Source organism: Antennarius striatus, chromosome 6 (genome assembly GCF_040054535.1).
Source record: "Antennarius striatus isolate MH-2024 chromosome 6, ASM4005453v1, whole genome shotgun sequence".
In the NCBI taxonomy this organism is placed as follows: Eukaryota; Metazoa; Chordata; class Actinopteri; order Lophiiformes; family Antennariidae; genus Antennarius; species Antennarius striatus.
Window position 1 is genome coordinate 12,097,040 of NC_090781.1, and position 27,442 is coordinate 12,124,481.

The following is a 27,442-nucleotide window of genomic DNA, read 5'->3' on the forward strand; positions in this document are numbered from 1 at the left end:
TTGAAAGAGCTGCCCAACTGTCTGATACTATAACTGTCTTTTCCTTCCCATGCGTTTTTATCCACTGTAATGCTATTATTATCGCTACTATTTCTACTGCATACACTGATATGTGATCTGAACACCTATGCTTTATTCTAATTTTTCCTGTATGGATATATACTGCAGCCCCAGATCGGCCAGTATCTGGGTCTTTTGATCCATCTGTGAATATCATTTGATTATTGTCATATTTTCTCCCAAGTATTTCATGGCTATGAACCCAGCTGTGCTTTGTCTCTTCGTTTTCTTAAGAAGTTTCTTAATTTCCCAATTTACTTCTGGCATCACAAAAAACCATATAGATATAATTCCACTTCCTTACGTCTTCTTGCAAAGCATATTGTCTGTGTCTTGCTCCCTGAGAATTTAAATCCCCAGCATTCTGCCCACCGTTCTACTCTCCAAATAGCATTCTGCAGTTTCTGCTGTAAATATTGTATATTTCGCCCCCTAACCCACAGAGCCCCATCGTCCGCAAATAACGACTTCCCTACGTTTGGTTGTATTTGCTCAAAGATATAATTTATCGTAATATTAAACAATGATGGACTGCACACACTTCCTTGGGGAGTTCCATTCTCTACACTGTACTGTCTGGAGTAATTTGTACCCACCCGCACCTCAATCTTCTTTTCAAACAGAAAGCTCAACACCCAGTACATATTTCCTGTGATTCCCATTTTGCTCATTTTCATGAGGAGACCTTCCTTCCACATCATATCATATTCCTTTTCAATGTCAAAGAAGACTGCTAGAACTATTTCTTTATTAGCTTGGGCTTTTCTAATCTCTGACTCTAACACTAATACATTATCCATAGTCCCTCTTCCTTTGTGAAAACCACTTTGGTACTTTGACATGAGGTTTTTGTTCTCCATATAGTAAAATAGCCGCTCCATAACCATTCGCTCGATTATTTTCCCCAACTGAGATGTCAGTGCAATGGGTCTATAACTTTCTGAGTCTGACTGGTCTTTCCCTGGTTTTGGTATAGGGACTACAATTGATTCCTTCCACTTGGCTGGGATTTTGCCTGACTTCCATACTTTATTGAACAACTTTAGCGCAGTATTGAGAGCTCTCTCACTCATCTGTGCCAGCATACCATAACAGATTCCATTCTTCCCTGGTGTCGTCTGCTTTGCTTTAGCTACTGCTCTCTTTATTTCAAACATCCTAAACGGCACATTTATTCCCTCCCTAGATATTGTTTTTTTTACTCTCAATACCCTGGTTTTGTTCTATCATCTTTTCTCTATTAGTTTTAGCATTCAGAGTTAGGTTTTCAGAGCTATGTACCCTGACAAACCGCTCTAACTTTCCCCACTATTATTTGGTTATCGACCCGTAGCCCTGGGATTTCGTAGTTTCTGTTTATTCCACTCGTTTTCCTTATCATTCCCCATATTTCTATTAATTTTGTTTCTCGCCCTATCGTATTACAGTACTGTCTCCATGAAGTATTCTTTGCTTGGCGTATAACTCTGTGCACTACTGCCTGTGCTCTTTTGTACTTAGTCAACAACTCCAGAGTATGGTGCTTTTTTAATTTCCTAAATGCTCTATTTCTTTCCTTGATTGCTCTGCTACAGTCTTCATTCCACCATGGCATGCTCTTCCTTGGTCTTTTTCCTTTCATCTGCGGAATTGACTTTTCTGCTGTTATCCTTATTGCTCCCACCACTTTCTTATTAAACTCATCCTCATTCGTTATTCTTTCCTCATCTATTTCCTCACATTTACTTTCACTTATTTCTCTGAATCTTTCCCAGTTTGCACTTTCTAGCTTCCACTTTGGCGGTCTGTCCTCACTATCCGGTATTGGACTAATTCCTATTTTAATTATTATTGGATAATGATCACTCCCCATAGTTGTGCATTTTAATACTTCCCATGTACTAATTCCCGCCATCCCAGCCGACATTAAAGTGAGATCTATTGCACTTTCCGTATTTCTAGAGGTATTATATCGAGTGCCTCTGCCGTCATTTTTACACGCCATCTCGCTATCATCTATGAATTCTTCTATTATTTTCCTGCTGCAACATGTCCGTAATTCTGGCACTTAAAGCACCTGAGCGGTGGGGGGATAAACGGTCTAACTCTATAACACATGTAACCTATGTATAGATTCTCTGGCAGCTTTGGTTCATTAAACCTGATTTTAACAGAGAGACTGTCCATCTTCTCTCCATTTCTACTCATTTTTAGTCTCTGCACTTCCAGCACTCTTGCCCCTTCTATATTATCCCTGATCTCGTCACAGGTAATAGCTGTGGGAATATTCGAAATAACCCCCACAGCCCCTCTCCTCTCTTCTGGCATCGAGCATTCTACAGACTTTCCCTCCATTCTACTCACTCTTATTGCCTTTCCTTGCTGTGCCCCATCCCTACATAAGACCAGCAATGCCCCATTTCGCAGCACTTTCACACTTTTAACCTCTCCCAGAACTTTATGTATAGCTTTCGTCAGCTTAACCGGGTTCCACTCACCAAACGATTGTCCTTCTTGAGTCATTCTAATAATTACTTTGTATTCCTCATTTTGTTTTGGCCTTACACTTTGCTCTCCTTCACTGCTTGATACCGATGAGTTATAATCCCCTCTCCTTGCTGCCTCCTTAGCCACTTTCTTCCGTTTTTTTCCTATTCAAACGCTGTTCACCTGCAATGCTCCAAACTTCCTCTCCCATCTCACTTCCTACTCTGTCACTTCCCTCTGCCATCTCCATTCCCGAACACCTTCAATAATCCAGGTAGTTCCTCTTCTCCTCCTTTCGGCTTTTCCCTTCAGGGGTCGCCACAGTGAATCAATTGCCTCCATCTAACCCTGTCTTCTGCATCCTCTTCCCTCACACCAACTACCTTCATGTCCTCTTTCACTACATCCATAAGCCTCCTCTTTGGTCTTCCTGTAGGCCTCCTGCCCAGCAGTTCAAAACTCAGCATCCTTCTACGAATATATTCAATATCTCTCCTCTGGATATAATAATAATAATAATAATAATAATAATAATAATAATAATAATAATAATAATAATAATAATAATAATAATAATAATAATAATAATGGATTAGATTTATATAGCGCTTTCTTGTCTAGGCACTCAAAGTCGCTTACATTGGATATTTTATTCATTCACAACTCATATATGTCCAAACCAACCCCGTCTGGCCTCTCTGACTTTATCTCCAAAACCTCTAACATGTGCTGTTTCAAGTTTCAAGTTTATTTATTCTTATATAGCCCAGATTCACAAACAATGTCTCAAAGGGCTTTACAATCTACACATGGACGATATCCCTCTGACCTTTGTGCACTGTGAGCAGTACGACCCTCACATTGGAAAAGGAACAACTCCCCCCAAAACCCTTTTAACAGAGGAAAAAATTGATGGGAGAAACCTCAGGAAGACTGCAGAGGAGGGAATTCTCTTCCAGGAGTGGACAGATGAAGCAATAGATATCGCATGTACAGATTAACAACACAATGATAATAACAATAACAAAAGCAATAATAAATGAATGACAAAGGCACGCTGATCCATCCAGTAGAGCGAGTCACCACCAGCCGATGAAGCACACAGAGGTCACCAGTTGCCGAGAATCCACCACTCTGAGGACAGACCAAACAGTGCCTAAGTCATTGTTCTCAAAAAATTTACAGTGTAAGAATTACCCTGCCAAAACCTAAAAACCACAGCAAAACCAAATGAGATGAAACCAGACTCCCCTAGTGGATGGTGAAACAGGACCATTGTGCAGCTTTTGATATCGCCAGCCATGGAAGCGGACAGAGGTAGCCGATTGCCGATGACCCACCACACAGGCCTGAGAGAGAGAACAGGAGAAGGAGGGAGAGAGATAGAGAGAACAGGGGCGAGAGGGGTGTTAGAGGGACCTGAATGGCAGAGGATTAATTGGGAGGCAGGGGTCTAACTAAGAAATCCTACGGCTCGTCGGCAGGACTAGGCTAATCCTAAACATTGAGACTGCCACACCGATATTACTTATATGTTAGGTAGAACAGATACGTTTTGAGTCTAGATTTAACGATATCTACGGATTCAGTCTGTCTAATACCTATAGGGAGATTATTCCACAGGAAAGGGGCATGATAGGAGAAGGCCCTCTGTCATCCCTCAGCTCTCGTGTAGACTTTCTTTGTATTCAACTCCCCCAGAGAGGAGTTGAGAAGTTTAATGGCTCAGGGGATGAAGGAGTTCTTAAGTCTGTTTGTCCTGCATGTGGGAAGGCGGAGCCTCTGGCTGGTCAGGCTTCTTAGGCTTCTCTGGTTGTTGGTAACAGTGTGCAGAGGGTGGCTGACATTGTCCATGATGTCCAGCAGTTTGTCCAATGTTCTCTTCTCTGCCACCATTTCCAGAGGGTCCATCTTCATCCCGACCACCAAGCTGGCCCGCCTGATCAGCTTCTCCATTCTGGAGAGATCCGCCTTGGTCACGCTCCCTCCCCAACACACTACAGCGAATGACAGGACGCTGGCGACCACAGACTGATAGAACATCCAAAGGAGCTTCCTGCAGATGTTGAATGCCCTCAGCCTCCTCAGAAAGTACATCCTGCTCTGTGCTTTCTTGTGCAGCTGCCTCGTGTTGCTGGTCCAGTCCAGCTTGTTGTCTAACCACAGTCCAAGATATTTGTAGGTCTGCACAATCTCCACCTCCTCTGTTCCTATCAGAACTGGTCTATGTTGGGGTCTGTCCCTCCTGAAGTCAATGACCAGCTCTGTAGTTTTGGAGGTGTTGGGCTGCAGGCTGTTGCTGTGACACCAGTCAACAAAGTCCTTCAACAGGCATCTATACTCCTCCTCATTGTCCCTGATACATACCACGATAGCTGTGTCATCTGCGTACTTATGGATGTGACACAGTTCTGAGTTGTAGCAGAAGTCCGCCGTGTACAGGGAGAAGAGGACTGGAGACAAGACAGTCCCCTGTGAAGCACCGATGCAGCTGACCACAGTATCAGATGTGGCGTCCTTTAGCCTGACAAACTGTGGTCTGTCGGTGAGGTAGTCTTGGATCCAAACAACCAGGCCGTGGTCCACTCGCATTTGTAGGAGCATTGTGCCGCTTTCCTTGTCCAGATGAAAATGGGCTCGGTATAGCATGTGGAGGATGGTGTCGTCCACGCTGACCTTTTCCCGGTAGGCAAACTGTAAAGAGTCCTCAGCATGTTCACCTGAGGCCTGAGGAAATTGAGGAAGAGCCGCTCCAGAGTCTTCATCAGATGTGATGTTAGCGCCACCGGTCGGAAGTCGTTCAGCTCGCTGGGCCAGTTCTTTTTGGGAACTGGAACGATGCATGACGTCTTCCAGAGGGTGGGCACCTTCCATAACATATATCAAAACTGTGACTTCTATAATAAGGTTTAACATAAAATCACCAGAGCACCCTCGTGAGAAATTGTGAGAAAACTATGAATGTTAGATTTAGTTAAATGAGGGCAGCATGGTAACGCAGTGGGTAGAACTGTTGCCGCACTGCAAGGCGGTTCCAGCTTCGAGTCCCGCTCTGTCCATAGTTTGCATGTTCTCCTTGTTTCTGCGTGGGTTCTCTCTGGGCTCTCCGGCTTCCTCCCACCTCCAAAACCATGCAGTGGAGGTGAATGATGATTCCAAAGTTGCCCACAAGTATGAGTGTGTGCATGCGTGGTTGTCCGTTTACGTGTGGCTCCACAGTGCACTGGCATCGCACCTGGAGTGTACCCTGCCTCACGCACCAGTCAGCTGGGATAGGCTCCAGCACCCCAGGACCCGCGACAGCGAATGAAGCACGTAGTTGCCGATGATGAAAGATGAGTTATGAGATATAAAATTGTGAAAATTTGGTAATTTTGAGTCATTTTCTCATAAAGAATAAATGGGAAAGTTCATAAAAAAATCTAAGTCTTTGATGTAGTTTGAGAGTAATGTACAGAGGTATCCTCGCAACAACAAAGAAATGTAATGCCAAAAGATATCTTTGATGATGAAAGCATTTGGATTTTTCTAAACATTATATTGGGAGTCAATAGCTCAATCAATGTATTATATTACAATATATTTTTCTACATATTTTTCACACCTCTGAAATAAGGAAGCAACTAGTAAGATGGCACAAAACAATAAGAAGTTGGTAAAGGAGAAGAGTACCTTCAATTTCCAAGAAAACAACACTCTGAAATCCTCACAAGAGGAAGGCAAGGACCTCAAGTCAAACATTGAGTTCGTTATGACTGAACATCAAGAGTTGACTTCTCAACTTCAAGCCAAGGTGAACAAAATGGAAACTAAGAAGAAAGACCTTCAAATTGAAATTGAAGAATTGAAGGCAAAGCTTGAAACTTTCACCAAGTCTATTGTGATGAATAAGGAAGAGTGGGAGGAGCTAGAGAATTCTGTTAACTCCATGATGAGAGAGCTAAGTAATTCTGAAGCTCAACTTAAGCTAAAGAATGAGAAGATTGAAAGCCTTACAGCTGCTCAGAGTGAAAGTGAGCAGCTGCAGGTCAATGAAATTGAATTCCTAAGGAATACAGTGTCTGTTCATAAAGAAAAAGAAGCTCGAATGAAGAAGCAAGGGGAGCAATGGATGAAGAAGGAGAAGGCCTTGACAGAGAAGCTCATAGAGATGGAGGAATCTAGAAATTTCCTTAAGGATCAGTTTGAGCAGCAGAAAAGTAAAGCTAACACTCTTACAGCTACTCTGAGGGACTTACGGAAGAAGATGAAGGACAACGAAATAAAATGGCAGAAGGACACAGTGACACTACTTTCGGAGAAAGAAGCTCTAAACACTTTGTTGAAGAATGAGAGGGAGGAGTGGTTGAAGAAGGAGAGAGTCCTGACGGACAAGCTCAAAGCAATGGAAGATAGCAATTTCCTTGAAAGTCAGTCTGATCAGCAGAAAATTAATAGGTTGGAAGCTGATCTGATGGAGGCTCAGAAAGAGTTGAAGGCCAATCAAATTAAATGGCAGGAGGAAAACTCCTGTCTACTTCAGAAAGTAAATGTTGCAACCTCTCTGCTCAAGAGAGAAGAGGACAAGTGCTTGAAGACAGAGATGGTCATGACTGCTAGGCTCAAAGAGATGGAGGAAGCTAAACATTTCTTTGAGAAACAGTCTGAGCAACAGAAAAAGGAGGTTAACACTCTTAAAGCTACTCTAAGGGAGGCTCAGCAACAGTTGAAGGTCAGTCAAATTCAAAGACAGGAAGAAAAGTCCACTCTTTTACAGCAGAAAGAAGCTCAAATCAATCTGCTGAAGAAGAAGGAGGAGGAGTGGTTGAAGAATGAAAGGGCCATGACATCCAAGTTAAACGAGATAGAAGAAGCTGGAAATATTTTATTGAATCAGTCTGAGCAGCAGAAAATGGAAGTTAACACCATTAAAGTTACTCTAAGAGAGGCTCAGCAGCAGTTAAAGGTCAGTCACATTCAAAGGGAGGAAGAAAAGTCCTCTCACCTTCAGCAGAAAGAGACTCAAATCAATCTGCTGAAGAAGAAGGAGGAGGAATGGTTGAAGAATGAAAGGGCTATGACATCCAAGTTAAACGAGATGGAAGAAGCTATAAATTCCTTCGTGAGACAATCTGAGCAGCAGAAAAGGGAAGTTAACACCATTAAAGCTACTCTGAGGGAGGCTCAGCATCAGTTGAAGGTCATTCAAATTCAAAGGGAGGAGGAAAAGTCCTCTCTCCTTCAGCAGATAGAAGCTCAACTCAATCTGCTGAAGAAGAAGGAGGAGCAGTGGTTGAAGAATGAAAGAGCCATGACATCCAAGTTAAATGAAATGGAAGAAGCTAGAAATTTCTTTGAGAATCAGTCTGAGCAGCAGAAAAGGGAAGTTAACGCCATTGAAGCTACTCTAAGGGAGGCTAAGCAGCAGTTGAAGACAAGTCAAATTCAAAGGCAGGAGGAAAAGTCCTCTTACCTTCAGCAGAAAGAGGCTCAAATCAATCTGCTGAAGAAGAAGGAGGAGGAGTGGTTGAAGAATGAAAGAGCCATGACATCCAAGTTAAACAAGATGGAAGAAGCTAGAAATTTCTTTGAAAGACAGTCTGAGCAGCAGAAAAGGGAAGTTAACACCATTAAAACTACTCTGTGGGAGGCTCAGCAGCAGTTGAAGACCAGTCAAATTCAATGGCAGGAGGAAAAGTCCTCTCACCTTCAGCAGACAGAAGCTCAAATCAATCTGCTGAAGAAGAAGGAGGATGAGTGGTTGAAGAACGAAAGGGCTATGAAATCCAAGTTCAGAGAGATGGAACAGGACTGGAAGAAGTCAGTGACCACCACAACACTGCTAAAAAAGAACTTGGAGAACTGTGAGGCTCTACTTAACGAAAATGAGGGTGCAGCTCATCAGCAGATTTTCACCGTGGACAGATTATCTAAGACAATTGATCTGAGAAAGTCTCTGCAAAAACAGAAGCAGGCATTGGACAGGTTGGAAAGCAAGAACGAGAACAGAAAATTGAGAAAATTGACTGCTGTCAACAACGCCCATCAGAGATGGCCGCAGAATGAGGTTGAGCAGCAGGTAAATAGCAGCCGAATTCACAGGCAAAGACAAAAGTCCTCCAGAATTCAGGAGAAAGACGCACTGAACGAGATGGAGCAGAAGTGGACCATGGAGACAGAAGATATGACATCCAGCTTTAAGAAGAAGAATAAGAAGAGGTGGTACAAGAAATTGATGCCTTCCTTCTGAATAAATCAGGGGCCACCAACATGGTGCCCGCGGGCCGTGGGGATGCAATGCGGCACAATGATGAGACATTTCAGAACCTGTCACGAAAGCTACTATGCTAATGTTACACTCTGGAAAACGGGGGAATAAAATCACCACTGAGCAATGCCGTGCTTCTTCAACCAGAGGTGTATCTTATTAGTTCCGACTTCATCCTCAACGTCACTACCAAGCCCGCAAACTTCTCCATCCACAATACACCCATCTTCAACCGCTTATCTGGGCCCCAGGTCGCACGGGCAACAGTCTCAGCAGGGATGCCTATACTCGTCTCTCCCCAGACACCTCTTCCAGCTCCTCCTGACGGATCCTGAGGGTTCCCAGGCCAGCCGAGAGACATAGTCCCTCCAGCGTGTCCTAGGTCTCCCCCGAGGTCTCCTCTCGGTAGGACATGCCTGCAACACCTCCCCAGGGAGGTGTCCAGGAAGCTTCCAGAACAAATGCCCAAGCCACCTCAGCTGGCTCCACTCGATGTGGAGGAGTTCCTCAGCTCCTCGTCTTATTTCTAAGGGTACGCCCAACCACTCTAAGGAGCAAACTCATTTCAGCCGCTTACCCGCAAACCTTTCCCGTCTGGTGATAGACCAGACTAATCATTTTCCACATCTACAGATCAAGACATTTTTATTCTAAACAGAAATCATTGCAAAATGGTTTTCCAAATTTAATAAACAAAACCTCTGAAATGAGTAAACAATCACTATAACAGTTTTGTTTGTAACGAGTTAAACCAATATAACAAATAACAATCATCAAAACCTTGCTTTTTCAACTGTGACGAACCCAAAACCAACAAGATTGATACACAATTCTATAACATTTGTTCAGATATTTGTTGTATTTAGGATGGCAATTTCAAATTCAAAATTATGTAATCCATTGAAACAACTCCTTTACTGAAGTCACCATATGTCATAAATTAAACAGTTCAATATTTCTCAAAATGTTCATCAATAAATAAATAAGCACAAATTCAAATGTATGCTCTATTTCCACACTTTTGATCAGATACAATCTGACTGTCGATATTGTATTCATAAAATCAAAACACTTATTCAGATATTGCGTAGGTTAATATTGTCCTGTTCAAAAAGAGTTTGACTGTTGCTTTTCCACCTCAATAGCTTTTCTGTTGAGGTGGAAATCCTAGAGATGTTTTCAACTCCTACAGACAATTATTATCTTTCCCCCTTTCTCTTAAATGTTTTACAGCCCAATGAACGATTTTTCTGTGCATTTACAGAGAAAAAAATGCTGCCCCTCTGTGCAGATGGTGCTGAAAGACAATGCTTCTGCATCTGAGACTTTTGTAAAAGTTGCAGAAAAGTACTTTTAAGTCATAAGCAGACTTGGGCAAAAGTTTAAGAACAGGTTTTGTGACCTTGATCAGCTTGAGCCATGCATGTCATTCATTTCTAATCCTTCGTCAGACACAACATGCATTGCTGAGCAGATAAGGACAACGTTGAGCTTGGATGCTGGACAGGTGGAAATTGCAATTGTAAAATACATCCTAAACTAAGTGCTTTCAGAGGTGGGAAGAAGGCGGAGGAAAAAAATACTTCAGCTGTTTTAAGCCTTTCCCTTCTTTCTTACGTAGCTGATCAGTTATGTTGACGTAGAACCCAAATTCGGTGCTGTGGACCACTCTGGACTTGGAAGCCTTCATGACTGGAGGAATGTCTAGCTAGTTCGTCCAAAAGTTCCAACAATAGTCAGACCCTCCTCCAGGAGATGTTCTGCAAGAGGCATACTGGTGAAGAAGTTGTCAGTGGTGATGTTGCGACTTGCGTGTCTGAATTCACTGGACAATTTTTTCTCCCAGATCCTTCTTGGAATTTTCTGCTGGTTGTCTCCGGAGGTACAAAATCCCATCAATTGCATATGGGATACGTTCATTACAAACACAGATGATATTTATGCCGTACTTGGCAGGCTTGCTTGGCATGTACTGCAGAAGCTGGGTCCTCCCTTTGAAAGGCACAAGTTGTCATCCTCTGTCACACAATCACCGGAGATGAATTTGTACCTGCAACTGACCAAGAACAGGTCCCATATGTAGTGAAAAACTGCTGTGATTTGTTTTCAGTCGGGAGTCTCTGGTCCCTTTGTCATCAAAGCGTAAGAAATGGCGAATTTCTTCAAATCTTGGAAATGACATATTGGCCTAATACAATGGGTTTTGCAGGGGACTCCCAAAAACATGGACTTATTCATTCAAGTTCTCCTCACTTCCTGCAAGAATGGTCAATCCAATGAAGGCCACCAGCTCTTCTTCGGTTACATTTTTTCCCTCTTTCCCCTTGTCTGAGGCTACTCTTTTTCCCTCCTTGTTTGTGCATGTCATCCCACTTCTATTTTATTACCAGACATGAACTCCTTCCATGCATCTATTGGGGGGACAGTCCTAAACGCAGGTACAGGTCCTGGCCGAATACGTAGAATACTTTGACTCGGTGTTTTAGCCTGTTTGGGAGGTAACTTTGCCCACTAAGCCGTCTTGGCTCCTTAGGTTGGGCACAATATCCATTTCCTCTTCAGATGACTCATCAGGGGACTCCTGTGTGTCTGACTGCCCTTGTTCAGTGGGGGGACATAGTCTGGGTCTTCCATATCTGAGATGTCAGATTCTGAGTCAGTACCAGTGACAGGCTCTTCATCCCATCCGTCTTGGATTATTTGTAGGGCACGGTCCAAAGGGATACTAGCTGGCCTCCTACCAGTCATGTTACCGTTCGTTCATTCATCTTCTGCCGCTTCATCCGCCGCAGCGAGTCACAGGGAGCTGCAGCCTAACTCAGCTGGCATAGGGCGTGAGACAGGGGACACTCCGGGCACGACGCCAGTGTACCGCGGAGCCACACACAAAGACGGACAACCGTGCATACACACACTCACTCCTACGGGCAATTTGGGACTGGCCAATCAACCTGAAGCGCATGCTTTTGGAGGTGGGAGGAAGCCGGAGAACCCGGACAAAACCCACGCCGACACAGGGAGAGCATTGCGAACTCCGCACAGAGCGGGACTCGAACCCAGACCCGCCGTGCTGTGAGGCGACAGCACTACCCACTGCGCCATCGTCATGTTACCGTGGATAAATTAAAAGATACAAATTAAAATAAATAGTGTAATTTGATCACATGTTAGAATATATCAATAAAAAATAAGTTCATAAATAGAGAAATGTCTTACACCTGTGTTGCTCTGTAACAAGGAGCTCCTAAGTTGTGAGATTGCTGACAACAGTTGTGTTGATTGGAAAGTTGCAACAGACGTGGATAATCGGATGTGTATTGTAAGTGGGACAGTCAAAGTTGCTAAGTGTTGTGAAGAGCAGGTTTGGAGGAGGAGCTGAAGGATCAGGAAGTGGGATGAGCTAGAGGAAGGACAATTTATAAATTGGATAGAGAACAGGTGTATCCTTTTTTCCATGTGTGTGTAGCAGTTCCCTACCACACCTGACAGAAATGTGCCTCCCTCCTGTTGTGAGGTACCACAGCTGCAGAGGCTCTCCATCCCTGCTCCTACTTCATATGTAATTCCAGCATCAAGCCTTCCCCCACAAGATGCCTACCTAGCCTCCTGTGTAGCACCCCCTGGTTCAACGCAACCTGCAGCACAGCCAACTGTGGTGATGGAGCCCTCCAACCGGCAGCTTCCTTACTTGAGCCCCCCATATCCTCCGCTGGGCTCTTCAAGGTCCAACTATGCTTCCCCTGACTCCTGAAGACTCTACTGCTGCTGAGTCAGAATCTGTAAATGTAGTCCAAAACCTGTTTCTTGAGAGCCACTCAGTCCAGTCTGATCCCCGCCACAATGTAGAGAAGCTGTGGCAAGTTGATTTCCTTCCCTTTCAGAGCAGCAAACCTGCTACTAGATCCAAGCAGGACCTTGAAGCTCTGGATCAGCTTACCTCTAAGACAACACATGTCACAGGAGATGGTATCAACCAATACGCAACCCCCCTACCTAATGTAGGGGAGTTGCGTATTGGTTGGTCCCCTATTTACCTAATGTAAATATTTTCTCATATTTATAGAAATAAAGTGTTGCATATTGATATTTATGACAGATTTGACAGCAGAAGATGGGAAACACCTGGAATCAGCTTGAAAGAGTGGCACAGGACAAAGCACTCTGTTGGATTGTTGTCGACGGCCTATGGTCCAGGGGGAGTTACGTCAGACTACAAGCTAGTTTGAGTTTGCATGACAATAAATAAGAACACACGTTATAGTTACAGTAATACTTTATTGGGTGAATGGCGCTGCCAACGTCTGACAGCCATATAGTTCTGAGTTTATCTATTTACAGCTTGCTGCAATATAAGTGTGTTTGTACACTCACATAGAGATCTTTAGTATATAAGATACTTTGGGCTGGTTTCAAGCATAGATGGTCCCTGTTGAAAAATGTAGTTATGCTATTTGTGTCAATGACAGAAGCCCTATTAAATTTAAGTTTGTCAGCATGTAATATAATTATGTGTGCAAATCATCAGATGTGCAGCAGAATGACAAGCAATGAGTATTTGTGTGCATGTGCTTATGTGCATATATAATATTTGGAATGCACAACTTTTGTGTACAGTAGATATATTTAAGCAATCAGTATGAAAAAAAGGATAACATCTGATAGACAGCATTCCAGTCTTGCTTTCACACCAAATAAAACTGAATACAGGAAATAGCTGTAATCATCTGATTTCTGTCAAACCAGCTTCTCTAAGTTTATTAAATTTGCGTTGCAGAATTATAAAATAGTGTAAATTCATAAACGCTGTTCTCTGGAGTACCATTTCATTAATTCTCTTTACTATATTCTTCCCTTACAGTACAGCTGTGCGAACATACAGGCATGCTCACATAAATCGCTCATTTCATTCACAAGCCACAAACAGGAGAGCAATAAACGAACACACGAAAAACCACACACTCCAATGTTCAAATCATACTAGCATGTCTGATTACATGATGGATCCCCACAACAAATTCACAACCACCTGAAGAGATTCTTTATTCAGCAATTCTTGAATTTTTCTTCTGTTCTCTGAAAAATTGAGACAAATCTTTCAGATTCCAATTCCTGCTCATCTCTGTGGTTTATTTATACAATATTTATAGAACAGAGCTGCTTTTTTGTTTCACATTACTGCAACTCCAGCTTCACTGGCTATGCTTACCTGCACACTACTTCAAATGGGCAAAGTTGACGCCGACAGCTTCCTTGTTTGCTCCTCTGCTCAATAATGGCTCTGCATACAAAGTGCTTGCCCATTTGAGGGCAGCACTGTTCACTGTGTATTCACTGTATGTCAGCATTATCTATACTCATCATTATCTATGTCTGAAGAACCTTCTCAAAGATCTCTTTCAACAGCACCAACATTTAGTTAGAATGTACATCCCTTTCACCATAATTCACTTCTGCTTTGCATTTCGACTGTAGGTCTCCGTCGGTCCTTTTTCTCCTTCTTCTCCGAGTCACTTCAGGAGAGATATGTCATCAGCCAAGTCCCCATGTGGGTGGAAGCAGCGGGCGAAGCGCCACTGGCACACCATGAGACACAGCGGCAGCATGAAGAGTGCACAGATTCCTGCCATGATGTAGGCGATCGTCATAAGAGTGGACTCATCCGTCTGAGGAATGTTGTAGCCGCAGTCTTCCAGGTCAACACCATGGAACGAACCTTTCACAGAGGCAGTTCGGAACTCATCATGCACTGCAAACAAAAGAGAATCAGATTGTCAGCACATGATAATGATACGTATGAGACTGTATATAATTCCAAGAAGTCTGAAGTGAAATCCCTTCAAAATAAATACTCCATTTTCTATGTTAAATTTTGTTGCCCTTCCCCTTTCACAGTCTGTTCACTCTACTTTTCACCAGAGTGTAACTTCTTCTCCTCTTTTCCCATTATTAACCTTACTGACTGTCCTTCTATCTCTTTCCATCTCCTCATTCCTTCCACACCTCCTCACCATGGCAGGTGCTAACAGCAAAGCCAATGCGTTTCTTTTCTCGGTCAAAGACCACATAGAAGCCTTCCATGATGACAGCCCCCATCACTGTACCAGTACTAGACTGGGACACAGCGAACTTATAGCAGTCCTCCTGGGCAGAGGCCACGTCCTCCACTGGCCGCAGGTATTGCTGCGTACACAACAATGAAAAAACAAAACAGAAAAGTGAAATGACACGTGGCAGCAGGGAGCAGAAGGAACCCAACACAAACCCACATCCACCACTTTCAAAGAGAAGTTATTTGCTTTGATAGCTGATGAGGGAATCAAAAGACTTCGACATGGTGTTGGATGTTGCTGATGTTTCACAAGGTGTTAATATGACAGTAAGCTACGCTGAGGCAACGCTATCCTGTGATGGAAAACAATCCTGAAAAAAAGAATCTAAGAGCAGTGGCAGAGTAGAGAAAAGTCAGAACCAAGGACTGGAGACATGACTCTTCAGAGAATGAACACTAATGGGCTGTGATTAGGTAGTTACGCCACCAGAGAGCGCTGACATGATGCTTAACATTTGTAGCCCACCAATGAGTACAGTACATAGAGTATCTTTAATATTTCATACTTTATACTTAAAAAGGGGGTCCAATCACAATTTCTGAATTGCTTTATGATTATAAAAATGTTAAAAAGATTTCCACAGTAATAACGATTACAAAATCAGCCTAAAAGTTCATTGATATGATTCTGCTAATTTACAAAGAACATCTGTAGCATACTTATAGAGAGTCTGATATGTTTTGTAGAATAAACCAGGTTTGCTTTGTAATCGGTGTCACAGGTTAATACCTGTGGTGGGGAATGTTAGCTATATATGCAATTAAAATTGCAACATAAGCCAGAGTAAGTAAAAACGTTTTCAAGTTTCTCGTGCTGCTCTCAGAAGAGCGTGAGCCTCCCACTGGTTTATAGCTCTGAACTTCATTCACCAAGGTTTATGAGTGGATGAAATCTGAACAAAAAATATTTTTCAGAGCTCTATGAAATGCTTTAGAAACCATCTTAAAAGGCATTTCTCTTCAAAATGTGTTCGTTATTTCTTGTCCTCATGTTACATTACCAGGCTTTCTTTAATCAAGGACTATCTGAAAGAGTGAGACTAAAGAACAAGGTGGCTAATTATGACCAGAGAAACCTTAGAATTAGAGGATTTACTTGACTCACAGTAATAAATAGAGATATTTTTTCAAAAATCCATCTCCTTCCTGATAAGGTCCAGTGACTTCACCTGTGGTAGGATGGAAATTCTGAAGGACTGGTTATGGTTTTCACTCATCAGGTAGAGAGAGATAACTGGAAAGATGTGCCAAGGTGTCATCCCAGCTTCCCAACAAACCAGCTGCTCCCCAAGCCAGAACCCTGAGGGAAACTGCTCTGTCTGAAAAACAAGGTCAGGAAAACATTGCGTCTTTCCTCAAACCTGCTCATTATGAATCTGGGTCACAAGGGTCTGAGCTTTATCCAGTAGGAAAAGTTGAATGAGAAGATTCACCATAATTAGATGCACAAGATGTCCAGAGAGCATGTTATGACCCAGAGAAACGCTTGCGGCATTTGTACCTAACTCCACCCACTTGTAAACGTGACAGCTAATAAGAACTGAAATTTTCACTAACTACAATCCTTCTACTATAAATGTTCTTGCTGTTCACCGGGTTAAGGTCGCTCTTCATGGACTTTTCATTGCTTTCATAAAAGGTGAGAGTATTCCCTCTACATCTACGATACTGTGTCTGTAGCTTTTCATGATGGATAAAACGCAATCATTGCATTAGAAATCTGAAGGAATTGCTCTGACTGACCGATGAGGCAGCTTCAATAGCCTTGACTGCAGCCTGGAAGACTTTTCTTGGCAGTCGAAGGTTAGTGGTGCCGCTGTCCACGATGCTCTTATCATAATTGTACTTCAGAAAAACACAACATTAATTGAAAAAACTTGACTTAACTTTATTGGTTGTTATTTCTTTCTTCATTTATTTGCAGCTGCCAGTCTTACCTCTTTGCAGTCCATGTTTAAGTCCTGTCCATTAACCTCAATACGTACAATAATGACTTCATAGTACCACTCTCTGCGGATGGGGGTGTACCAAAGCTCCCCTACGTAAAGTGACGGGTCCACTCCTCCGATGATCTAACAGCAAATGGAAAAATAGAAGTCACTGCTGGCTCCAGGTGAGATATTAGATGCCGTGAACACACATGTACCCATCCCTGTCTCACCATGCTGCCACCAACCGTAGCGCTACCCAGGGAGTAGTTTTGGGTGAATCCAGCTCCGCACAGCTGGAGGGAGAAAATGTCAGGGACGGAAGTGTGTCGAACCAAAGAGTCAAAGAAAGGCTCCAATGTGTCATCAGGCTGGGGAGACGAGAGAGAGACGGAGAGAGAGAGAGAGAGAGAGAGAGAGAGAGAGAGAGAGAGAGAGAGAGAGAGAGAGAGAGAGAGAGAGAGACGGAGAGAGAGAGAGAGACGGAGAGAGAGAGAGAGAGAGAGAGAGAGAGAGAGAGAGAGAGAGAGACGGAGAGAGAGAGAGAGAGAGAGAGAGGAAAGTTTTATTCCTGAAAGACAATCAGGAACTGTGCTCTAACCCAAATCGTAACAAACACATATAAGAATACATTATTTTATTATATGTAACTCTAAGCCTAATCGATTGTGACGTGCTGCTGGCTGCTGGCTTCAGTTTGGCTGAGGACTTAAAATCAGCTCCTCTCTGGAACCACGTTTTGGTACCCAACCCAAGATTTAACCTAAACCTTATTTGTTCATCTCTGTATTTTATACTGCAGCAGACATAATGGTTTTGTTTTTTTAGCGACAAACTAATGTGTTGATCTTACCCGGGCTATGTCAGCATATGCCAGTCCCAGGATTCCCTCCCAGTTGGATCCATTGATAAAGAATCGATCTGACTGGGTGATTGCAGCAATGTTGGCTCGTAGGGTGGCGTTAGGGCCGTGTGGGACGGAGACCAGGTCAGTTCCTAGCTCCCCCTCCCAGCGACCCTGGGTGTAGGGAACATACACACTTCTTCCCTGGTCACGGTACGAGGTGGAGCTGTGGATGGATGGTTATGGAACAGTGGTGAAGAAAATGGCAGATTAGAAAGTAAATTAAAATATGATTCCAAGTCAGGGATTGTAAAGTGACTGAATCAGGATGAAAACAGATTTATTATGTGTGCAGGAAAGCAGGTTGCAAAGGCAGTAGGATTCAGATTAATTTACTATGGTGTTGATGAGCAGAGAAATGGAGCAAGGGTCATTTTAAAATAAGAGTGAAGAGTTCAATAAAATGAATTGTATGTTAACAATGACTTGATCACCAAGATGTAAATCATAAGAAAAGTAAGCAAGACTTCAAACATCTACTGCACAGTAAATCGTGTGAAATCCAGATGAGCAAACTTAAGTCATCATAAAATCACCTTTTAATGGAATAGTAAAGAAAAATGTGTGTATTATAGCTGCATTAGCTCGATACTTGTGTTTGCACTCACAGTGAGCGATGGTAGTATCTGCGGAGGAAGGGATGAGCAGCCGCCCCGACAGCAAAGTTACTGCTTCCCGTATCAACAAGGATGTTCAACTAAAGTGGACAGAAATAAGGAGATTTATTGTGTAAATTTTAACAATGTCAATACATTTGTGAAATCAATTAAATTCAATCTCTGAGGAGCAGCTTTTATCCATCTGTGTTGCCGTGGAGACAGACAGGGCCATTTGTGAGACCATTGTCACCATGGAGTTTTTGTCTGTCGTTCTGGCCTTTCACAAATTTCCTCTATTCCTCCATCCAGCTTTCTCTGTATCAATTACTCTATAAGTGCATAATGTCCCATGCTGTTTCCTGTTGCCCTAAACGTCCTTCTCTGCCCCGTGTTTGTCTCCATCCTCGTCCTCATCTCCTCTCAGGTTGCCCTTTCTACTCCCTGTCTCCTTACTCCCTTCCTCTTCTGCGGATATCCTATTCTGCCTAATCAGTCAAAACATTGACTGTGTGAATGAAGCAGATGGTGAGGGAGATTAATATACACTACCTGTATTTATGTGCACCCCGTTACAGATTGTGAATGACAAGATACACGCTCAAAATGTTCTGGTTTGCAGAAATATTTGATAATGTTATGCTGAATTTTCATTGTTGGTATTTGTATTTGAACAAAGACAGCGATTGTAACACAAAGACAAAATGAAGTAGAGACACACAGACAGACAGGCAGGCAGGTAGACAGACAGGCAGGTCTGGAGCATCAGCAAGCTTTTCAATAATAGATTGGCTCTTTAAATATCCTATCAAGTCCTATTCTCTCAAAGGCTCGGCCAGAAAGCACAGAATAAATGCTGAGCGTCAACCTCACACACATCCATCTATGTGTGTGTGTGTGTGTGTGTGTGTGTGTGTGTGTTTGTGTGTGTTTTTACAGACAGACAGACAGACAGACAGACAGACAGACAGACAGACAGACAGACAGACAGACAGACAGACAGACAGACAGACAGACAGATAGATAGATGTGAACACATGTATTGATACTTGTTTGGTATCACATGTCTAAAATGAACCCATATCTGCACCTGATTGTATAAAAAACACAATTGCTGAACAAAAAGAGACACACCGTACACCGTCTGTTGGCCTGAAACGTGCTGACAACTAGAAGGAGATCTGTTTCTGTCACAGACGACACCCCCTCCCCTCCCCCTGCCCCCCCAACATTCTCTATCTGGTGTCACTCCTGCTATCCTGCTCCTTGTCTTCATGTTCTCCCTGGAAGAGTGCCTGTGTATTCCAGTCATTATATTTGCCCCTCCCCCCACCACTATGCAGGAAGCCTCAATTTGAGGTTCCCTGAACACAACACGACACGAACGGTAGCATGAATCAATGACTTAAGATGATTTCAACAACTTTAGTTCTCTCAAGAATTTCCAGTTAAACGCCTGTCATCAAAATATCCAAATACATTGAGAGCCTGTATACACTATATACATGTATTTCTAAGAACTAACAGTGTGAAATCCAAAAGCTGTTTAAGTCAATCCACTGGGCGTTAAGAAAGTTGTTGAAGACGTTTCGTCTCTCATCCAAGAGACTTCTTCAGTTGGATGAGAGACAAAACGTCTTCAAGAACTTTCTTAACGTCCAGTGGATTGACTTAAACAGCTTTTGGATAACCATGACCTGGATGACTGAGAACCTACACAGAACAGTGTGAAAGAGTGTGCAACCAACTAATTTCACTTTGGGGGGCAAATATTGTATATAAACTAAAGAAAAGAGTTAAAATAAATAAAACAATCCTGACTGGTCAGTTTAATGAATGAGATGCCTGCTGACCCCCAATCAGCAAGTTTACCTGCTATTAATATTTATAAGTCCTAGAAGGGCAGTTTGTACCCTTAAGACCCCTTCCGGGCTTTGTGTTACAAGTCTCAAACCAGAACACAGCCTTCAGACCTCCTCATCAATTAAGTTTAAGGTCTCAATGCCCAAAATTAAACCCTATCTTTACCATTCCAAAGGCCCTGAAATCATATTTAATGCTACCACATTTCAGGAAGAAGCCTTATCGCTGTGTAAAACATAAATAGAAACAGAATGTGAGGATGTGCAGAACTGAAAAGCTATTTTTATCTGTAAATAACAGACAGCATATCAAATGTTGGAAATGAGAAGATTCTTTGGTTGTTATTTTATTAATTTTTATAATGATCACAAGACTTGAGAAATGTTTCAAAGAAAAAAAACACCCAGTGCAACATCTCAAAATTAATGAGGTTAACTGAAAAAAAAGGTGAGTAACATTAATTTTTTTTTTTAAAGTGAGTCTTCATTGAACAAAGAAGGGGAGGAGTTTACCACACTGGCATGGCGGCACAGTGTGTAGCGCTGTCGCCTCACAGCTAGGGTTCTGGGTTCAAGTCCTGTTTGTGTGGAGTGTTTTATGTTCTCCCCATGTTTCCATGGGTTCTGTCTGGGTTCTCTAGCTTCCTCCCACCTCCCAAAAAAATTGTTTGTTCTTTTTTGTGGCTCTACGGTGCAACGGCGTCGTGCCCAGAGTGTCCCCCGCCCCATGCTTGTAAGTCCACTGGGAAAAGCTCCAGAAACCCCCTGTCTCACACCATCTTTCCCTCTCTTTCTCATTCTTTATTCTTCTTTTTCACCTTCTCCTGCCTCCCACGTTGTCCCCCTCCCCCCTCCCGATGCCCTCTGTGTGCCAGCCTGTACACTGCAGCTGCACCCTGCTGGCACTCCTCACTCTGCAGAATTAATGGCTCCCTTATCTGCCTGCATCATTAGGTCTTTTCTCTACTTTCACACAGATACACACACACACACACACACACACACACACACACACACACACACACACACACACACACACACACACACACACACACACACACACTTATCTCATCTGTCACCAGATCACCATGATTGCACTCACCAGACAATAAATTTGAAGTGCTTTCAATTCAACAAACTTTAAGTCCCCCTTTCACAGCAAGCAGAAATTTTATATTTGAAATAAAAGAACAGGGATATTTTCATTGGAGCACTCATAATATGCACGTGTAAACAGCTTGTGTTTATAAGGTTATTTTTTAGTGAGGTAACTTCCAATTGAGTTTCGTTGTAATGTACATGCAAATCTTTGAGCATGTGTGTGCTGTGTTACAGGATGACGTTAATAGTAAATTATAAGTCTTTATTAATGAAGCAATTTCATATAAATTAAAATGTACATAATTGATTAGTTCATTCATTCATTTTTTTTCAATGAATGAATGATTGAATTGTTATTTTAGTGTAGTATCATACAGAGCTGTTATTCTGTATGGATTCAACAAGTTATCCTGTCTATTAGATTTTATTAATGTTTATCCGTTCAAGAGGTCAAAAATTCGGAATCACTATTATGCATGCATTATATATTATAACTGTAATATACTGTTAATTACACATTATACATTATACATATATTATACATATATTATATTATACATGTATGTAAGCTGTAAACTGCGCTTAATGAGGGCTTAGACAACATGTAAATAAACCGTTTACCTTCTGCGGGGGAGAGCCCACGGCCATTTCCACGTAGTATCCCTGACCGGATTTTCCACGCAGGTTATCAATCATGTCCACGAAGCTGATGCCGCCCACAGACGCTCCTCTCCTCCTGCGCGCGGTGCTTTTCCTCGCGCCGCCGCGCTCGCGGTCCAGCGGAGCGTCAGGCGGAAGCCGCGGTGGCGCCTCAGCGCGAGCCACTTGTCGCAGTGGCACGCGGATCGCTAGCGGAAGGCCCGAGCCGTCCGCCGCGGACTGACCGCTGCTGATCAGCGTGAACGTCGTCCACACGAACAGAGGCTGTAGCACCGACGGCTCCATGTTTGACACTCGTAATGTTAAAAAATATGGTGTGTTTGGTTTAGATGTCGGTATGCGCCGTTCAGTTTAACATCCCGACCGCAGCGTCGGAGGAGAGGTCAGGTGGCGATGATGCTAAAATTATAGCTAAACCAATGATTCCGGTTGACCCACGGATATGAGGAGGGTCACTGGTCTTTCCCTCGACTTTGCTTGACATCAGATAACACAGAAGACACCCCGATTTACGCCATGACAAAACAGCATGTAGGTGAGTAACGTTACAAATCAAACCAGCCGGACAATACAATCACACAACCATCGGTGGCGCGGATCATCTGGCGTGTCATGTACGGGCAACGTTCTCCCTCAGTGCAGACTGCAGGCCCGTGTCGTTTTCTCTGCACATCCACCTGTCAAACGACCAAAACCACCATCGATAGGGATGCTGCCAGAGGAGGTACCGGAATCAGCATCCCTAAGATCACCCGACCCGTTCATTCTGATCTCCGCCTTCCCCGCGTTCACCTCCTCCTCCTTCTCCTCCATTCACCCAGTAGCATCCTTCAGCACTGCTAAGGCACAAACAGCACCGCCAGCAAGTTAGCGATGGAACACGTCGAAGCTTCCTGTAGAAATTTTCAAAATAAGAAATGAGACCCCAAGAAGGGGAAAATGAATGGATGCTACAATAAAGCATATTTTCCTGAAAGACTTTTAGCACATTAGATCCAGAGATCAGACTTTATTTTTCTCATTTACTTGCGGTAGAAAGTTGGACAATCTATCATCACATCATGATGCAAGATTTATATAAATATAATTTGGAAATTTGATTCAAAAATTGTTTTCCCCATGTTTTTTTCCCTGCGTGACAGGGTGGAGATGCTAAACTTAACGGAGAAGTTTTTGAAAGAAAAATCTCAAAAATATAAAAGAAAATCAAAATTCTCAATTGTTGGAACGTCTTAAAACTTTTTTATGTCACTTCCTGTTAGTGGTGTCACTTAAAGGAAGTGTGCGTTTTGCCGCAAAATTACATTTGGAACATTAAATATTTTAACAAATGAATAGATCAAAATAATATATATGTACCGCATTTCCTATTAAGTGGAAAGTATTTCTAACCATAAGAGCAATCTGTGAGATTTATTGTATATTTTTTAAGTTTGAATGACAAAACATGAATGACAAAAATCCTCAGAGCGGACATGAGCAGAATTGTATATTTATTATTTAATTGTTATTTACTAGCGGGAACCTGTGGAAATTCCTTGATAAAACAATGTCAGACTTCTTACCAAACATGAAAACAAATGTATTGGTATTTTTAACCAAGCGCACCAATCACAGACCTCTCTCACCAGCAAGCAGCGCATCCCGGTCTGACCCAGAACTGGCGTGAAAGAAAGAATGAATACATAAATACATAAACTTTATGACTCATAAAGAAAGAAACAGACGAAAAAACATCCAACTGTCAAGCACGTTTATCACGTGGAGCTGTTATACGTCATAAATAGCTGGTTTTAATTCCGTCCATTCTGTGTGTACATGTAGATACGGGTCACACACACACTAATTTCACAGCGGTTTTTGTCGCAGGGAGACGCGCCCCGGATAGAAAAAGTTTTGGTTATAGCTTCCACACAACAACGCAGACCTGACGTTTTTAAAAAAACTTCACTTTGGCCACTGTTTTTGTCCCAGATATCTGCGTTGTCGTGTGAATAAAAGGCGTAACCGCAACAAAAAGCCTCGCTGCCTGATCCTTTGCACCACATTGTTCACATGATTCCTTCTGGTAGATGCACCGCATTGGTTTGGGCGGTAGTGGGTGGAGTAAAAACGTGACACCGTGAGGTTTTCAAGTGAGTTTATTCAAATACAGTATAAAGGTGGGGAGATTTATTTTTTAATTGCATTTTACCTCGAATGGGGCAGCAGTAGCTCAGTCCACTGATCTTAGGCTGTCGACGGTTCAAGACCCACACAGGGAAAAAAGATTTGGAGTTTGAACTGTCAGTGCAGAGGTGTCTGTTCTCCTCCTGAGTACTGCCAAGGTACCCTTGTGCAAGGCACCATCCCCTTTATAAGGTACTCATGGGGGCTGACCATAAAGGAGCTGCCTGTTGCTCTTATTCTCATCTGTATGCTTACAGACCCCTGTTTGTGTGTGTGTGTGTGTGTGTGTGTGTGTGTGTGTGTGTGTGTGTGTGTGTGTGTGTGTGTGTGTGTGTGTGTGTGTGTGTGTGTGTGTTTGTGTGTGTGTGTGGGTGTGTGTGTGTGTGTGTGTGTGTGTTTGTTTGTGTGTGTGTGTGTGAGTGTGCGTGCACGTGCATGCGTGCGTGTGTGTGTGTGTCACGGGTCTGTACACATATACTGTATACTATACATGTGAATGTGAATAAAACTAATGTGGATAAAACTAATGTGGAAAAATTATTTCCCTTCAGGGATTGATCTTCTTTTCCTTTCAGGGATCAATAAATTATTTTAATGCCCAATGTATTGGGGACTCAAATTCAACAGTTTTCATGGAATGACCGTTTAATTTGGGAAATAGATAGTATCTTTGAAAATGCCTTTTAGTTGGAAGATATCCATCATGTCATGGCTCTAATGGCTCTGACACACTTTGTATTCTGGGTAATAAAGTTTTCCGCCTGATAGCTTGTGGGTCACACTAATTGTACTCAATAAATGAGACATTACTACCTGCTGTATTTAAAAACAATATTACATTTCATTGTTACAGCTTCTAAATTTAAACACATTACATAAAGAGAATTCATGTGTCGTTAATCATCTTCTGTGTGTAATAATTACATTATTAAATTACATTTTTAACATTTTAATGTTTAGAATTAAAGAATAATTAAAGATCATTGATTTTATGGCCTGTTATTTAAAATTTATTTTCTGTTATCAGACAACAAATAAATAGGAGTTTCAAAAATTAACATAATAAAAGTCACTTGGGGCTCACTGTACTGTTACCCTTTACTGTTTCTTGCATAAAATATTATGTTAATCTCTGAAAACCAATTTGCAACAAAGACAAACAAACCATTCACATTTCTGTAAAACCCACTTACACTGTATAATGAGGAACCATGCGTGTATAATTACAGTTCAATCAGTTTGATTTTCTTTGCTGGGACAAACTGGTTCTTTCTTAAGATGATCCTGGACAGTCCCAGTAGGATGAAATAGGGAGGAAGTAGGGAGGCGCTAATATACCTTGCCCATCCTTTCTCTCCACAGTCAGTCCCACAGACTCTTTACAGTAGTGGTAAAGTCCCCCCTGCTCCACCAATAGGGATGCTGGGTCTGGATCTCCTGAAGATGCATGAAAACACAGACAAGTATTAATCAACAATTAAACTAAAGTTATTGTTGATTAAAACAATCAGATTATGCCTGTTTGTCGAGCTTCGTAACACTAACATAACAGTGCAATTGTTTAGAGGTGAAAGCACTGCATGATAAGGCAACAAGAGGCCTTTTACCTGTTGGGTAAGTTGGGTGCAGAGGGGATGCAGACAGTAACAAATACTTTTAATGCACATATTCGATTCCTGCTCACGCCCAAAAAATAACACCAGGAGGTTAGCTGACAGTGGAAGGTGTCAGCTCACCTCTGGAGAACTGCCAAGGCGCCCTTGAGTAAGGCGCCGTCCCCCCTCACAAGCTTCTCATTTGGAGCACACCACGAAGGAGCTGCCCGCCACTCTACCTCCTCTGCATGCTTACAGGCCCCCATGTGTGTGGTTGTGTGAATTACAGGGGTCTGTACACACTAATATGCATGTGTGTGATTGACTGACTTAACAAAAACTAGAGTGTGTGTTCTTAATTTCCCTTTGGGGATTATAACAGTGTATAAAATTAAAAATTTAAAAATTAATCCTTTCTTGGAGTGGTTTCAATATCACACTCATTTAAGCAAGTTATTCCCCGAACTGACACAGCTAGATATTGTCATTGGGTTTGATGCAGCAGTCTAGCATACCCCCATGCAACAGTGGAACAGAGATGGACTCCGAGTTTCCGAGACAAACTCTCAGAGCAGTACCACTAATTCCTGCTAGGTGGCATAACCGGGCCACTAGAGTATTGTGGGGCACCATGTCAAAGGTAGCAGTTAGGTCCAGCAGAACAGGAATCACATGTTCACCAGAGTTGTACAACTTAAATATGTTATTAAAAACTCTCAAAAGAGATGACAGACGGAAATACCTGTAGGACACCATGCTTGTCCAGAAAGACTTCAAGCATGAACAACTTTCTCCAGTATACTGGAAATAAAAGGAAGCTTGGAGGTGGGCTTAAAATTGGCTAGCAGACTGGTATCAAGACCAGGTTTCTTCAGAAGTGGCTGCCAGAACACATATGCTGTTAATGATAGAAAGAACCCTTTGCCCTATACAGGACTAACAGAAACCTTCTTGAAGACCCAAACCAGAACCTGACCGTTTAATGTGGCTGACCAGTAACAATAACTAAAAGTGCATTTTGTAGAATTTTTTATTTAATGGTAGTTCTTTCTTTAAGCAAATATAGTGTACTTAATATGATAGTTGTTGTCACCCATGACCTGCAAGGAGATAAGAAGGTGACAACCCAAGAAATCTTCAAGAAAAGGGATGGATAGATGGATGGATGGATGAATGGAGGATTGTTGTCAGAATTAATCACAATAATTACCAGTTGAAGCATTTGGGCCCCAGCTTCTTTGTTTCCCTGGTTTGGTGATGAGAGGCTGAGCTCTACCCTTTGGTGGACACCATACTGACCTGAACAAACACAAGTGCACAATTAAATATTCACCCATTATACATTACAGTACATACTGTATATACTCTACAAGCACAGCAGACATCCCTACACACATACACTAAAGCCAATTCCAATAGAATCATGTCTCTACAGTAATGCAATACATCATGGCCAACGAACTAGCACATGTGGACCTCCTTTGCATACAAAGTTCAAAGATATGCTATCAGCAATGCTACTATCTTATCACTACGTACCAACTGATAACAGCAATAAGAATACACTGTGTTAAAGTCATTATTCGAGCTGATTTTTCCAGGAACAAATGTGTTTCTTAATTTGACAAACTTCATTCAGAATACATTGAATGACAGATTGACACTCACTGGTCCTGAGGGTCTGACGTCCTGAAGCCTTTAGCAAAGGGGTTGCTAGCAATCTTTAGCTGGGTGATCTGAGACAG

The 27,442-nt window shown here is 42.4% G+C and overlaps 2 protein-coding genes across 2 annotated transcripts in view; both read right to left on the reverse strand.

Annotated features, from left to right (window-relative positions):
- Nucleotides 1–13,028: 13,028 nt before the first annotated feature.
- On the reverse strand, nucleotides 13,029–22,780 carry bace1 (beta-secretase 1). Its single transcript, XM_068317464.1, has 9 exons — nucleotides 21,895–22,780; nucleotides 18,323–18,411; nucleotides 17,664–17,880; nucleotides 17,044–17,181; nucleotides 16,820–16,954; nucleotides 16,626–16,727; nucleotides 16,052–16,201; nucleotides 14,782–14,953; nucleotides 13,029–14,519 (listed from the first exon to the last, which is right to left on the reverse strand). Exons 1-9 carry the CDS (start codon nucleotides 22,216–22,218, stop codon nucleotides 14,281–14,283), a joined length of 1,566 nt encoding a protein of 521 aa, XP_068173565.1. The 5' UTR covers nucleotides 22,219–22,780; the 3' UTR covers nucleotides 13,029–14,280.
- Nucleotides 22,781–25,375: 2,595 nt separating this feature from the next.
- The window catches only part of LOC137596181 (T-box transcription factor TBX1), a 4,321-nt gene continuing 2,254 nt past the window's right edge, over nucleotides 25,376–27,442 (reverse strand). Inside the window, exons 6-8 of the mRNA XM_068316494.1 lie at nucleotides 27,366–27,433; nucleotides 26,908–26,996; nucleotides 25,376–25,539 (exon numbers count right to left, since the gene is read on the reverse strand). Coding sequence (XP_068172595.1) covers nucleotides 25,376–25,539; nucleotides 26,908–26,996; nucleotides 27,366–27,433 — 321 coding nt within the window. The remainder of the gene's footprint in view (nucleotides 25,540–26,907; nucleotides 26,997–27,365; nucleotides 27,434–27,442) is intronic.